This window comes from Ciconia boyciana, chromosome 3 (genome assembly GCF_034638445.1).
Source record: "Ciconia boyciana chromosome 3, ASM3463844v1, whole genome shotgun sequence".
NCBI lineage: Eukaryota > Metazoa > Chordata > Aves > Ciconiiformes > Ciconiidae > Ciconia > Ciconia boyciana.
The window spans coordinates 110,979,336-110,992,410 of record NC_132936.1 but is presented as its reverse complement, the minus strand read 5'-3'; the positions used below and the strand labels follow the sequence as shown (position 1 = coordinate 110,992,410).

Sequence of the window (13,075 nt, the reverse complement as noted above, 5' to 3'; positions counted from 1 at the left end):
TGGCACACATCAAAAAAAGCAAATGAAACAGCATGGCATGAAAGCACTTACACTCTGGTCCCTGGAACATGGTGAATGAGGAATAGGTTTGTCCATTTTGAAACTACCTGACTGAACAGGAAAGTTAGAAACATGCCTAGTCACTGGGCAGTTTGCCCTTTGAACAAGAAAAGTGGAAATACACCTAGATATTTGCTAGTTTGTCCTTCGTAAGGTCAAAAAATAGGGGTCCTGTCCATCAAAAAAAAGCAGCAAGAGACAAGACTTGGGTTCAAGGGTTTTGGTTGGAGATCTCTGAGGGGTGCTGGTGAGGGTGGGGTGGGGGGAAGGACAGACACAAAAGAATGAGGTAATGGGAAAGAACACATTTATCCAAATTCTCTCAAGCTTCCCCAGATCATCTTTGGAGTACTATAAACATCTCTAAACTTACTCTGTTCAGATTATAGTTTACTATCTATAATTTAGGTTTATTATTAACTGGACTCAAGACAGCCTTTTGGCTTGAGACAGTGTTTTTCTTGGGGTTTTGTTTGGTTTTTGCACAAACAGCTAGGAAGCAAAAATTTTCTGTAACATTGAAAAACAGCAAACAAGCTTCTTTCAACTCTTAACTTTGAAATTAAAATCTCAATCCTCTCTACCCAAGAACACCTGCAATTAAAACAACAGGCAAGCATTCAACCAGGAGCAGGTCTGGATGCCTGTAAACACCTGGTATGTAGAACTAGCATCACCACAACAGTGAGGAGGTATATTGACACATTTAACCCCTGGAAAATCTAATCTCTAAAGTGGATGTGCCTATTTTCAGTGTTCTGGACAGTATTACACGTTAAAATCTTCTGAATCCAATAAAGTGTCATAGAGTACATATATTATACACGAATAACCTACTTCAGCACATCCAAGTTAGAAGGCTACAGTTTCATATAATCAACTCCATCTCCTGCACCAGAAGAACTTTACCTACATACCTCAACTTACAACTCAAATGACAAAATATTTTGCCTTTGCTTTAGTGACTGCCCAAAAACCTCCCCACAGCCAGCCTGCCATACATTCCTGGTACATGGCAAACCCCTTGTTCCAAAGCTCACAACAGCCCCTAAAGACAGACATGGCAGCGTATTTCCTATCACAAAACACGTAACCTGCAAGGGCTTACAAAGGGATGTAGCTAAGACAGTGCTGAACTTCCTAGAACACCTCCATAAAGCTTGAGAAGAGATATAATTTTTGCTTCATTCCCTAGGCAGTGGCACAGAATCAGGAAATAAAGCAAAAAAAAAAGTCAGAACATCTCTCTCCAGGGTTAACCAGCTCAAATGCTGAATATATGCTCTTTTTTCTTCCAGAAATCTCTCTAAGGTAAACAGGGGACCATATTTGTGATTTCTTCCTATAAATCTGAAACTCAAGCAGATTTGCTCCAAGCAAAGATCACTAACCAGGGTTTACTAACATGAAAACATAACAGAAAAGCTCATATAACACACCACTTTGAGTCCACATTTTCCTACAACTATAAAAAGGGGCAAAGCAGAAAAGCAGATGTGGTGGGAGGTATGGAAAAGGCTGGTAACCTGCTTGGATTTGTAGAAAATGTGTGTAAAAAGTAAAATTGACACTGGCCAGTTAGCATGCCACGGTGCTTTCAGAATGTTTTTAAGTACTGTCCTGTTCATTGCCCCACCTGCAGCAGCCAGCCCTCCCTTCCCATCACCACCAGCAGTGCTCCTGCCACACGCTTCCTGTTCCCCTAACACTATCTAATCCAGGCTTCTATTCTCTTTCCCAAAAACAGCACTACTGTATAAAGCAACTGTGCTTTGGAGTTTCCTATCATACCACAAAACTACAGAACTCTCCTGCCCTCCCACACCCCAAGTCTGCTCCTGCCACTGGAGATGTGAACTTCTCTGACTAAAACGAAGGAAAGACGAAGCATTCCCCTCACTGCTTAGCCAGACTCCTCAGCAGCTACAAGTATGAGGTACTTCTACAGCTCTTCCCATATCTGCATTCTGCATAGACCCTTGTTTGTGGCCACTTCCTACCTCCTTGATGATCTTCTCCTCTACATTCAAAGCTAGCTAACAAAAAACAAAAAAAGGTGGTAACAATGGCTAACAGTGTTTAACACACACACTGTACAGGAGTAGCTGAAAACAAAGCTAAAATGTAGAAGTTGCCATTAATCAGGATCTGGGGAGTTGCATCTGAGCAGTCAGGCTACTTATCAAGCAGCTAAATAAGTATACTGCAAGGCACTTACCAATTCAAATGTGCATTTCTTACCTGAAAAAGGTTGAGGGCTTGAACAGCTGCATTATCTAGAACCATATATTGGCTAAGATCAAAAGTAGTTAGTTCAAATTGTCCAAAATTAGACTCATCTGACAGCAACTCTAAAAACTTGATAATGGCCGACAAAGACGAAACAGCAACCTGAAGTTTAAAAAAACACCACATTCTAGTTAGAAACACTCCTGAATCGGGGAGTATTTGATAAATGCCCCTAGAAAATCACAATCAGAGAAGACTTTGAGCCATGTCAATTCCAGCAGGGCTATGAGAGACTTATCCTGTTTGACAAGACTTCGTTTTCATAGGGGCGTTCTATGGCACTGCAGCATCTTTCTAGGTAGGTTGCAAGAACAACGAACTAGACATTTGCACAATCTGATAAACAAAATGTGAAGTGCATGCCTCGCCAGGTTTCCAAAGCTCTTATCAGGATGTTTCTGGCTCAGGAACACAAATAAGTTATTGCAGATAAATGAGATATCATGGATCATCTCAGGACATGGTTTCAGGGTTAGTTTTCAGCCAGAACAAGGATCTGATCTGACTCACTGCATGGTGTTACAAACGCTAGTGCCAGCACAAAAGAGAGGCAGCAGCACAACTGACTTGTTCAGCTGCAACACACTTCAAACAATTTTAACCTGTTATGAAATCACACGTTAAGGAGAATAACTCTGTACCTTACACCTGCAGTGAGCATCAGCAGTGAAAGGCATTTTAAAACATGTTTATTTCAAGCAAATTACCTTGTTTGCAGCTAAGAACAAACATCTTCCGTTCACATGCAGGCACTAAATGGTATGCTTGAGCCATAAGATTATATAAAACACAAAAATATTATCATAAATGTTACTTTGTTTTCAAATACCAATTTTCCTGTTATGCAAAATAATCAACGTATTATATTTCAGTCCTCAGGCCAGATATATTACGAATAGGAAGCAACTCTTGTGCACGGTCTTTTTGCTTACCAGAGTTTACTACTTCAAAGAGATAAGTGAAGGGTTTTCTCCTTTTTTTCCAGGACTGCTGGAATCCAGCTTTGACACAGACTCGAGCTGAGCAGAACTGCTAAACACTTCAACAAGAATGTAGCTTAATATACCATGGGTTGTACAATATACTTTCCCAGAAGTATGGGAATCCAGCATAAAACAGGACCAGTGAGGACAGAGGAGATCAGCTCACTACACATGAACACACCACTCTGCTTCTAAAAAACAGGAGCACATTAAACATTGCTTTGCGCTCACCTGCTTTTCCATCTCTGGCAATGCTGCGCTATTCATTTGTTCTTCTTTTTTCGATTTTAACAAGCGATTGAGATCCTGAACAATATCTTTTGTTGTGAAATCTGCCTTTTTCCTGTCTGTAATCAGGATCCCTCCCCTCTGAACAACCTGTTGTCCATAAACACACAGAGTTATCAATTACTTTCAATATCCAGGGGATAGATGTTCATCACATAGATGCAAACCCTGAAGAGAGATGTATTTACTGCTAGATTGCAGAGAGAATGACAGACAAGATTTTACCCTTAGAACAACTTTTGCTGATTAAAATGCAAATGAGTCAACAGACAAATAATACGTTTTGGATGTGTAAATCAAAACTTCGAGTTAACGTATCACTCCTTCATTTTTCCATAAATCACGGAGCCTAGCTAATAAGCGAGAATACAGCTTTTTAGATAAAGTTTTGTCTAACTGTAAGCCACAATGGTTCCCTTACTTGTCGTAGTTTTCCCATCTCTCCTGCAGTCTCTCCTCCTGGTAGGACACACTCCTTCGGTCCTAGTTGAACCAGTAGAGCTTCAAGGTTTGAGAATTGATCATTATCTGGGAACTCACAGACGCTCAATTTTCTCAGCGTAGTGTCGACATACCCCACTCCTACTACTCTTTGTCCATCAGTAGTAGACAGCTTAACCCCCACAACCCCAATGGCCGTTGACATATCATTGTTGGCAAAGAGAACTTCCTCAAACTGGGCAAGATTTCCTGGAGAACCCTATTTAGAAAAGAAATATACTTTTAAAGAGTGTATACTTTTAATACTTTTAAATATACTTTTAAATATACACACATACTTTTTTTTCTTTAAAAAGGACAACAACTGATAAAACTAAGTACTGAACAGTCCACTCATATAAAACATACAGCTGTTCTATTTATTTAGCCATTAAAATTTTACATATCATCTACACAAAGTGAACTACTTCAGGTTTCCTTTATTTCCCAACCTATGGCAAACATACCGAACAAGCTCTTCCAGCCTTAGAGCAGTAGAAAATACAGGGATATCTAACAGACTGCATGATTTACCATCATACCACCAACGTCAGTCCCTGAAAATCCCAAAACTCCAAGCTGAAGGGCTCAGGAAAAAGTTATGTTTTTCCTCCTTTCATCTCACAATTATAAAGAAAGGTTGAAAATTGTACCTTGTATGCTAAATACCAGTCATTTTCTTTGGTAGATTTACTCCCTGCTTTGTTCTTGTAAACTTCAACTCTGTAATGACGAACCAGAAGCAGATCTCTCACAAAAGATTCAAAGTTCATTTTACTGAGCACAACACTCTCAAGCTTCTGAGTTCCTACAAAAGAGGAAAAAAGAAAATTATTAGATACCTGAATTGTTCATAAAGACTATTTTCCGTAATCAAAATCCCCAAGAACAGCCTTCAGGAAGGACACTATTCTAATATCAAAGAAGCAAACATGTAAAAATCCATGAAGCAACACAAAACCACAACATTCAACTGGTTAATATTAAGAATGAAGAAAGCATACTCCATGTCCAAATAAAAACAATGTTCATTTCCAAATTTCACTAAAACTATATGTATATATACAAAGAGATCTGTTCCTCTCACCCATCCCCTCTCCTTAGAATATTCTTCATTTGGTTTTCTAATTAATGCTTCATGCATTTTAATCTAATGAGTGGTAGAAGCTTGCTACAGGTTTTCCTTCTGGATAACATCTTTTCTTTCCTGGTTAAGCCACTTCCATTGACAGAACAGACGGTGATCCTAGTCACACTCAGAAAATGGCAAGACACATGGGCCAAGACATTTCCCTTTTATCACAATATATACTGTAAAAACAACATATTCTCAAAAAAGTTTAAAAGTTTACGTTAAAACCTAATTTAGAAAGTGCCTAATGGACAAAATTCTTGCTTCTGTTCCTATAAGGGTGCAGGCAGATGATGCAGTTGAACAAATTTAGTTTTGTACAGCTGCCAAGAGGAGCAATACCATTTCTACCTCCCCACCTCCCATGCCACCTCTGACACCAGCCTACTCACAAAATAAGATAATTCCACTACTAAACAAATTGGGGTTTCGGGTGGGTATATTAAGTTTTCTGCCAGATCGGCAAGTGGAATTAACTCAGACTGGTGTCAGATACATGACAGTTAGATGACATATAAAGTAAGCACAAGCAATAGATAGGGATTATCACATCCCTCTTTTCAGCACCATGCCTTCATTGCATTTGAGGCTCTTCCTCCCTTTACATGAAAGATGTTAAACAGCAAAGTTCCACACCCATAAGAACTTATGGGTTTATTTTAAATAGGATTTTTTTCTTTTTTTTTTCCTCTTCTTTCCTCAAATCTCTAGTAAGACTTTTTTTGGAATCAGGTAAAAAACTAATTCCACATAATTACTTTCTCTTTCCCAGTGCAGAACTGTCCAACAAAAAACAGTTTTTCTTTTTCTCAACTGAGACTATGTAATACACTAGCAGGGGGCAGCTGAAGCTGTGTGCTTTGGAAACATCCTGAAAGCAAAAAAATGTAGTTTTATGCTGACTTTTAGTTGGATATGCCAGATAAGGCTTTAAAGGTTTTAAAATCAGAGCTGATAGTCACAGGCATACATCTGTGAAATGACCACTTTTAAATGGAACACAAAAATAATACTGATGCATGTGTTTCTAGTCTGGAAGACCTATCAAATTCTACACTTGAAACTACCAAGCTCTACAACTTCTCCACAAGTTGTTTTTTTTGTGAGTTTTTTTGTGGTTTTGGGGAGAGGTTGGGGTGGGTTTTTTTTGTTTTTTACATATTAGCTCATCACTTGCAATGGAAAGTGAAAAGCACATGAGAATGTCATTCCCTTTTTAATACCGCTGCACACACACAAAAAAATTCATTTATAACAAACAGGTTTATTTTGCAAAGTATAAGCCAATAACTGAAACATTATGTTCCTTGAGATTAAGGACAATACTAAGGTTTGCCTCTTCTGACAAGATAATTTATCTCAATGCTCTTACATCCAACATCTGCAAGCTCCACCGTCTTATACCAAGAGACAAATAAAAAGCAACAGAGGGCGGATGGAAGAGAAAATCTTATGCAATACGTAATTAAATGTTACTCACTTCTGCAGGCCATCATTAGCCAAGTGTGCTGTTACCATTGTTTACCTATCACCTGTGCTATAGAACTGTATGAGCCCCGTCCTCAGTTATCACAGAAAATATCATGCAATCATTTTCACAAATGGAAATCTACCAACGCGCTCGAAAAATGTTATTAACTGCTGTTAGCCTATGCAACATGTTGCATTCGACTGTCCACATCTGACAGTCCCGTAGCACGAGCTTATGTGACAAGCACTACATACTCAGAACCGTGCTTTCTGCTGTAGATACCTTCCTACGTTTGTACACCTACATCTGTCACAGGCGTCCTACTCAGAATGGCTACTAATTATCATTTCAAAGCTGCAAGAGACTGAGGAAGAAAGATTTGCATTCAGTTATACTTGCTTCCAAGCCGCAATGAATCAGAGCGGACATCAAAATCCAGGGATCTCTTAATATCTCCCTTCCCACATTCATCAACAGAGACAACAGCAAAGGCAGTGGCCTTCGCTCTCAGCAATGCCCGGGGTGCTGCAGGCTTCAGCAGCCCAGTGCCTGCCAGCAGTTATACAGTGACCTAGAACGGGAAGAAAACCGCAGCACCCCATGCTCTCTCGCCCTGACAAGGTCCCAATCTTTGAAAAATGACGCCACGGAGAACTTAAGCCCAAGGCAGCCACGAAATACCACGACTGAACGCGAAAACACGCAGCGCCCCGACCCGAGAGACATCCCGGAGGCCCTGCCCTTGAGAACACGCCACTGCTGCACCGGCTGCAACCAGGGGCAGCTGCTGTCGCCAGCACCCACCGCCGCCTGGCCGCGGGCGGCCCTCCCGCTCCCTCCTTCCCGGCCACCCGGGGCCGGGCGCCTGACACCGCCCGCCCCTCCGCAGCAAGGCCGGGGGGGGGGGGGGGCGGGGGGCGGGGTGAGTCCAACCCGCCGCCCGCCCCCGCACCGCTGCCCCCCGCCGCCCCTCAAGCCCCCGGGCCCGGCCTCCCCCGCCGCACCCACCCGGTGCCCCCGCCAGCTGGCGGATGACGGCGCGGGTGCGGAAGAGCTCGCGGGCGGCCAGCCGCGCGTCCGCGCCGTGCACCGTGTAGTAGTCGCCGCGCTCGAAGAAGCGCACGGTGGTGTCAGGCTTCTCGGGCAGCGAGAGCACGGCGCGCACGAAGCCCGCCTCGGCCCCCGCGCCCTCCGGCCACACCGCCTCCCGCGGCGGCTCCACCGCCATGCTGCCGCCTCCCGCCAACGGCCGCCGCGCGCGCACCGACCCGCCCGCGGCGCACGCGCGCCAGCGGCGGCACCCAATCGCTGCGGGGCCTGCGCAGCGCGTCACGCGCGCCCCGCCCCCATAGGGCGCCCGGGCGCGCCGTGGCGGGTGGCCGCCTGCCTCGGGGGAGCGGGGAGGGCTGGGCCTTCCCGCGCGCCGTCCGCTGCCATGGCAACGGCGGGGCGGTGAGGGCCGCAGGCGGCCTGCTGCCGGGCCCCCGGGGCTGGCTGCTCCCTCTCGGGGGTCGCCGGGGAGGCGGGCGAGGCCGGGGGCGCCGTTCCGGTGCTCGGTGCTGCCTTCATCTCCGCGCCGAGACCCATGCGGTGATAGGAGTTGTGTGTTTGTGTACAACCTCACGTCAAAGCCGCGGTACGCAGGCCTCGTTCACGCAGGCAGGCAGTCATCAGAGGTCTTCCCAGAAGAGGAAGGGAGCCCCAGGCAGCCATGCTGAGGTGGTCCCTCCACTTACTCCATGAGGAGGAGAGCGTCCTGTGGACCAGGAGCGTGGAGGCTTGCAGGGCTCAGCGTGCCGAGGAGCTTCATAGGCTGCCAGAAGTCAAATGCTGTAACACAGCCTGAGTGTGGAGCTGTCATTTGACTTAGGAAGGAAGAAGCAAAGCATAAGGTCACTAGAACTTTGACAGCTTTGTAGTTGCCCAAAATCTTCCTCCTGCCTGGCTCAGACTGACAGGAGGCAGTAGACTGGGGGGTAATGGGCCCTCCTCTGCTTACAGGGGGAATGGTGTCCAGAGACCCCATGTGCCCCCTCGGGCAAAGAGAAAGCAACTCTTCACCCTCCTTACAGGGGGGTCCACTCCTCCCAGGCAGCACAAGGAACAACATGGCAAATAGCCAAAAAAACCAAGACCTGACCCCCATTTACCCACTGGGGTCACCCAACTCAGGGACAGAAAGGACACTGACTGCCCTGCGGCACTCGGAGGGATCCTGAGCCCTGGCTGCAGGGTGGTCCCCATGCCCAGAGTGCTTCAATTTTTTGATTTTTCATGATCTTTTCCTTGCACTGTCCTAAGCATTTTTCATTTTTTGTTTGTCCTTCTGCTGCAAAGACCCAAAAGAATAGAAACAGTATAGCTGACAATATTTCATTTAGTGATTATTGTTCAAGAATAATGGGAAATCCCAGGTTTCATCAGCTAAATCAAGTCCTCTTGGAAACTTCTCTTGTCTCGCACCACTTTTCTTTTTTCCAGTCAGTTCTAAATCATGATTCTTGTACCCCAATTCAGCTGCCTGCACCCTATCACCTACAGACAAAACATGTCTTCAATTTTACATGCCTTAGCATTTCTTGCATAAATGCTTATCCCTTCTGCTGGTTTGTGTACCTTGCTGCTTCAGAATGTCCCCGAGTCTGCGCCCCATTGCTTTCTACCATATGTTACCTCAGCTTCTCCAACCTCATCTCCCACCCTTCCTTTCTTCCTCCCAGCCCATCCCTGGTCCCAGCTATGGAATGCTTTTGGGACCTCTTTCCCTAGATTTTGCACCTGACTTCTCTCTTCTTTCCACTCGGTGAATCAATGTGCTCATCTTTAATATTTCTTGGTGTCAATACGTGCTTTCCAAAAGGCCCTCAGAGGCCCACATAAGGACTACTTCAGGTTTTCACACTAAACTATCCTTTTGCCACCGGGGCCACCCTGATACCTCTCAGTCTGAAGGTGTTGCCATGTACTGGCTGTCCCTCCGCAGGGAACGCTTTGGTGTCCTCACCTCTGCCCCGTTCCTGCCCAGTGTCACCCTGGGCTGCCTGTCCCCACCTCAGCCTTCCCCGCCCAAACCCCAGTCCTGCACCCCTGAGGTAACACAGCTTTTCCAGAAAAGGCCTTCCAAGCCCTTTTGCAAACACACTCGCTGAAGGACCACAGGCGGTTCTTGTGGAGAAGAGAAAGTCCAATCTGCCTTCATTTGACTTAGGAAGGAAGAAGCAAAGCATAAGGTCACTAGAGCTTTGACAGCTTTGTAGTTGCCCAAAATCTTCTTCTTATCTCCATAACAGCTGTAAAAATGACATCACTGTGGCAGGGTAGTTGGATTTATTTTCAGTAGGAATAAGTGTACTTTTCCTAACCTTATTTTCAGAAGCGGCTAAACTATCTGGTCTGATACTTCCCTCCACCAAAAGTGTTTGCTTGCGGCAGTACTCACATTGGAAAATTCAGCCTAAATAATTGTCATTTAAAATACATAACCTTCTGAAGGCACTCATAATGTCAGGCAAGCTTGCCAAGAGGTGATAAGACCAGGTCAGCCCAAAATATACATTATGAATAGCTGGGAGTGCTTGTCTTTGTACATACTGATGACTACAAATAAGGCAGAAGATAGGACAAGAGGGAAAAGGTGTCCTGTACAAACAGCTGGAGAGGAGGTGGGCTCCAGGGACCTCATCGCTACCTTCAAAAGAGATAAAATAATGTCTGCTAAGCTGTAATTGCTGCATGTTGCAGTGCTTCCTTCTCTCTCTTCTGGGCTGGTTACACCTTTTCATTCAGCAGTTTGCTCAAGGCAGCTCTGCTGAGCTGCAGGCTCCCTTTTATAGAAAGCCAGCACCCAAACCGGCCACTAACGTTCTTAGCATTCACAATCCGTGAAAAACATTTACATTGCAACATCTCTTGCACAAATGTCACTGGATTGATCACCTTTCCTCTGAGCTTCTGCCATTTTCTTTGCCCCATCTGTTCTTCCGGGGCAGCTCGGTGCACCGGCTGATCCGCACAGGTCTAACTCTGAATGGGGGCCATCTCCCTGTTGTCAGGCTTGGTTGCTTCACCGTGCTGTTGCTAACAGAGCGCTTCCTGCTTTCTCCCTTGCCTACCAGAAGCGACGGGAATGAGAAAATGGCTGTAACTGTTACGCACGTGGCAGATGGAAAATGGATGCCAATCTGGACCTTAATTAATTTTGTTGCCTTCTTATGAAAAGTTGCAATGGCTTTTCAGTTAGGAAAATAAATGTCCTTTAACTACTCTACAGAAAAAAAAGAAAAAATAAATCCTTTTTCACCAAAGGTTAATTAGTATACAAGCGTGATCAGTGGCAGCTCTAATGCTTTCGAGTTGGTGGGGATGTCACCAGAAAATTTTATATTATGTGTATGTATGTGTGCACACATATAATGCAGCAGAGACTTAAGATAATATTAACAAGATAAGAATATTTAGTTAATGTAAGTTTGAAAACAGAAAATGTGGCTGTTGCCTTGTGAAGAACCTTTTAACTTTCTTGTATGCACTTTTTTCACTCGGACCAATTTGGCACAGGCACGCTCTACTTTGCAGGCACCTGAATGCGTAAGAATTCTGCAGTGCATTTAGGGGTTAGTAGAGAAAAAAACACTTCTTATGTGTATGAAGTTTTTACATGCTGTAAGCTGGTAAGTGTTGCCTCTGACATTACACACCACCTCCTTTTTATCTACCACCCTCTCCCCTTGCATATGTCTGCCGTTGCATGTTACTGCTAAGACAAGGACAAAGATTTTAGCAAAGTTCATAAAACTCTGCGAGGATGGGCCCAACTATCCCCAACATACGAGGCACCCCCACAGAATGACTGACTGCCTGTACGCCCAGCGATGGACCTTTGTAATACCAGACTGCCGCCTCTCCTGGGCATTGCTAGAATTCAGTAACTAGCAGTTGTAAAGCTGGGGCAGCGGAGCTGCTAGCATTTTGTTTCCTAGAATATTTTCCAGGCTATTTCAAGCAGTCTGTAATCCAAAGTCACTGTATAGTATAGCAACCAAAGTCCAGCAGGTGAGGATATAAATAAACACGGTTCACAAACAATGTTATTTCTCTTACCAAACTTACTGTGATTGTTCAGGAGGGTAACGAGCATGCTGCTGTCAACAGACCCTACACACGCAACACTGACCTTTCATGTTGTGGTTGTGGAAACTACGCTTAGGGATTACTTAGGTCTTTGGAAGAAAGTTGTATAGACTTTATTGGTCATGTTTTCTCAAATATGTTATTTGCATATCCTCATAAAAAGTCTCTCATTGTCTTTGCATAAACATTTATTTAATTTTGCTCAGCAGTAATAACTAATATATATATGCGCTAGTGTAAGAATTCATAAGGAAGTAATAGATTTGCACTTGCCTATACAAACACTATTTTCACATGTTGTACATAGGCACTAAGATAAATATTTTTACTAGGGTTTCTTGTACAGTTTGTGTCCATGCCCTCTCTGTAACAAAAGATCACATTTATCCAGTCTCAAAATATTTAATAAATCTTCAGTCTACCTTTCATATCCTTTACCACAATTGACATTACATTAAAAGAGAGGTTACATGGTATCACAACTTTGTGTACAACTTTAGATTTAAAAAACATGCTCCTTCATGGAAGGAAGTTAATGAATTAGGCAAATGGAAGCATCAAAATATTTACCTTGTCAAAAATTGATGCAGTGACTAATACTCTTTTATTAAGTTCTATTGGTTTGTTTCTTTTACAGGAAACTTGCTTTTTAACTTTGCTGAACACTTTCAAAGTATTAAAAGAGAGAACACTTAGTATTTTGTTATTTAATACCATATTATTTTTCAATAGCCATCATTTTTGCCAGCAGTTCAAAACTGCCCTATCTATGAGAAGAAACATCACATGTATATGTGGACAGTTGACACTCTCTGATAGTGGCTTTTTTTTTGTTTTTAATTTCAGCACATTAGTCTCCTCTAGCTATAAAGTACTATAAAACACAATAAAGCTGCAGGATGCTGATACACTAGTTTCTCAACTCTTGTCCCCCTTATCCTTTTTCATTTCCCCATAAATACACACTTTTATGCAGCTGGACTTTTGCACAAGTACAGTGTATAGTAAACAAAACAGAACAAACCAAAACCCAATATAAAGGTCAATAAAACTATTTAGAAAAGGAAACTAGGGTAAAATCTATTATTGACCACCATTTTGACAGCTGAGCAGCATCACGTTTGTACTGTAGTAACTGAGTTTAGAAACAGATATAGTACAATCTCTTCAGTTGTGGATTTAGTTAAACTGTCTTATATTTTTTAATTAATTTCTGTAAGCTTTGTGGTTTTCTGACCCCTT

General features: G+C 43.5%; 1 protein-coding gene across 1 annotated transcript in view; it reads right to left on the bottom strand.

Annotated features, from left to right (window-relative positions):
* Positions 1–7,968, bottom strand: part of MSH2 (mutS homolog 2) — a 65,072-nt gene extending 57,104 nt beyond the window's left edge. The window contains exons 1-5 of the mRNA XM_072857098.1: positions 7,712–7,968; positions 4,754–4,908; positions 4,042–4,320; positions 3,564–3,710; positions 2,302–2,451 (exon numbers count right to left, since the gene is read on the bottom strand). Of these exons, the coding sequence (XP_072713199.1) occupies positions 2,302–2,451; positions 3,564–3,710; positions 4,042–4,320; positions 4,754–4,908; positions 7,712–7,931 (951 nt within the window). The 5' untranslated portion in view covers positions 7,932–7,968. The remainder of the gene's footprint in view (positions 1–2,301; positions 2,452–3,563; positions 3,711–4,041; positions 4,321–4,753; positions 4,909–7,711) is intronic.
* Positions 7,969–13,075: the final 5,107 nt, after the last annotated feature.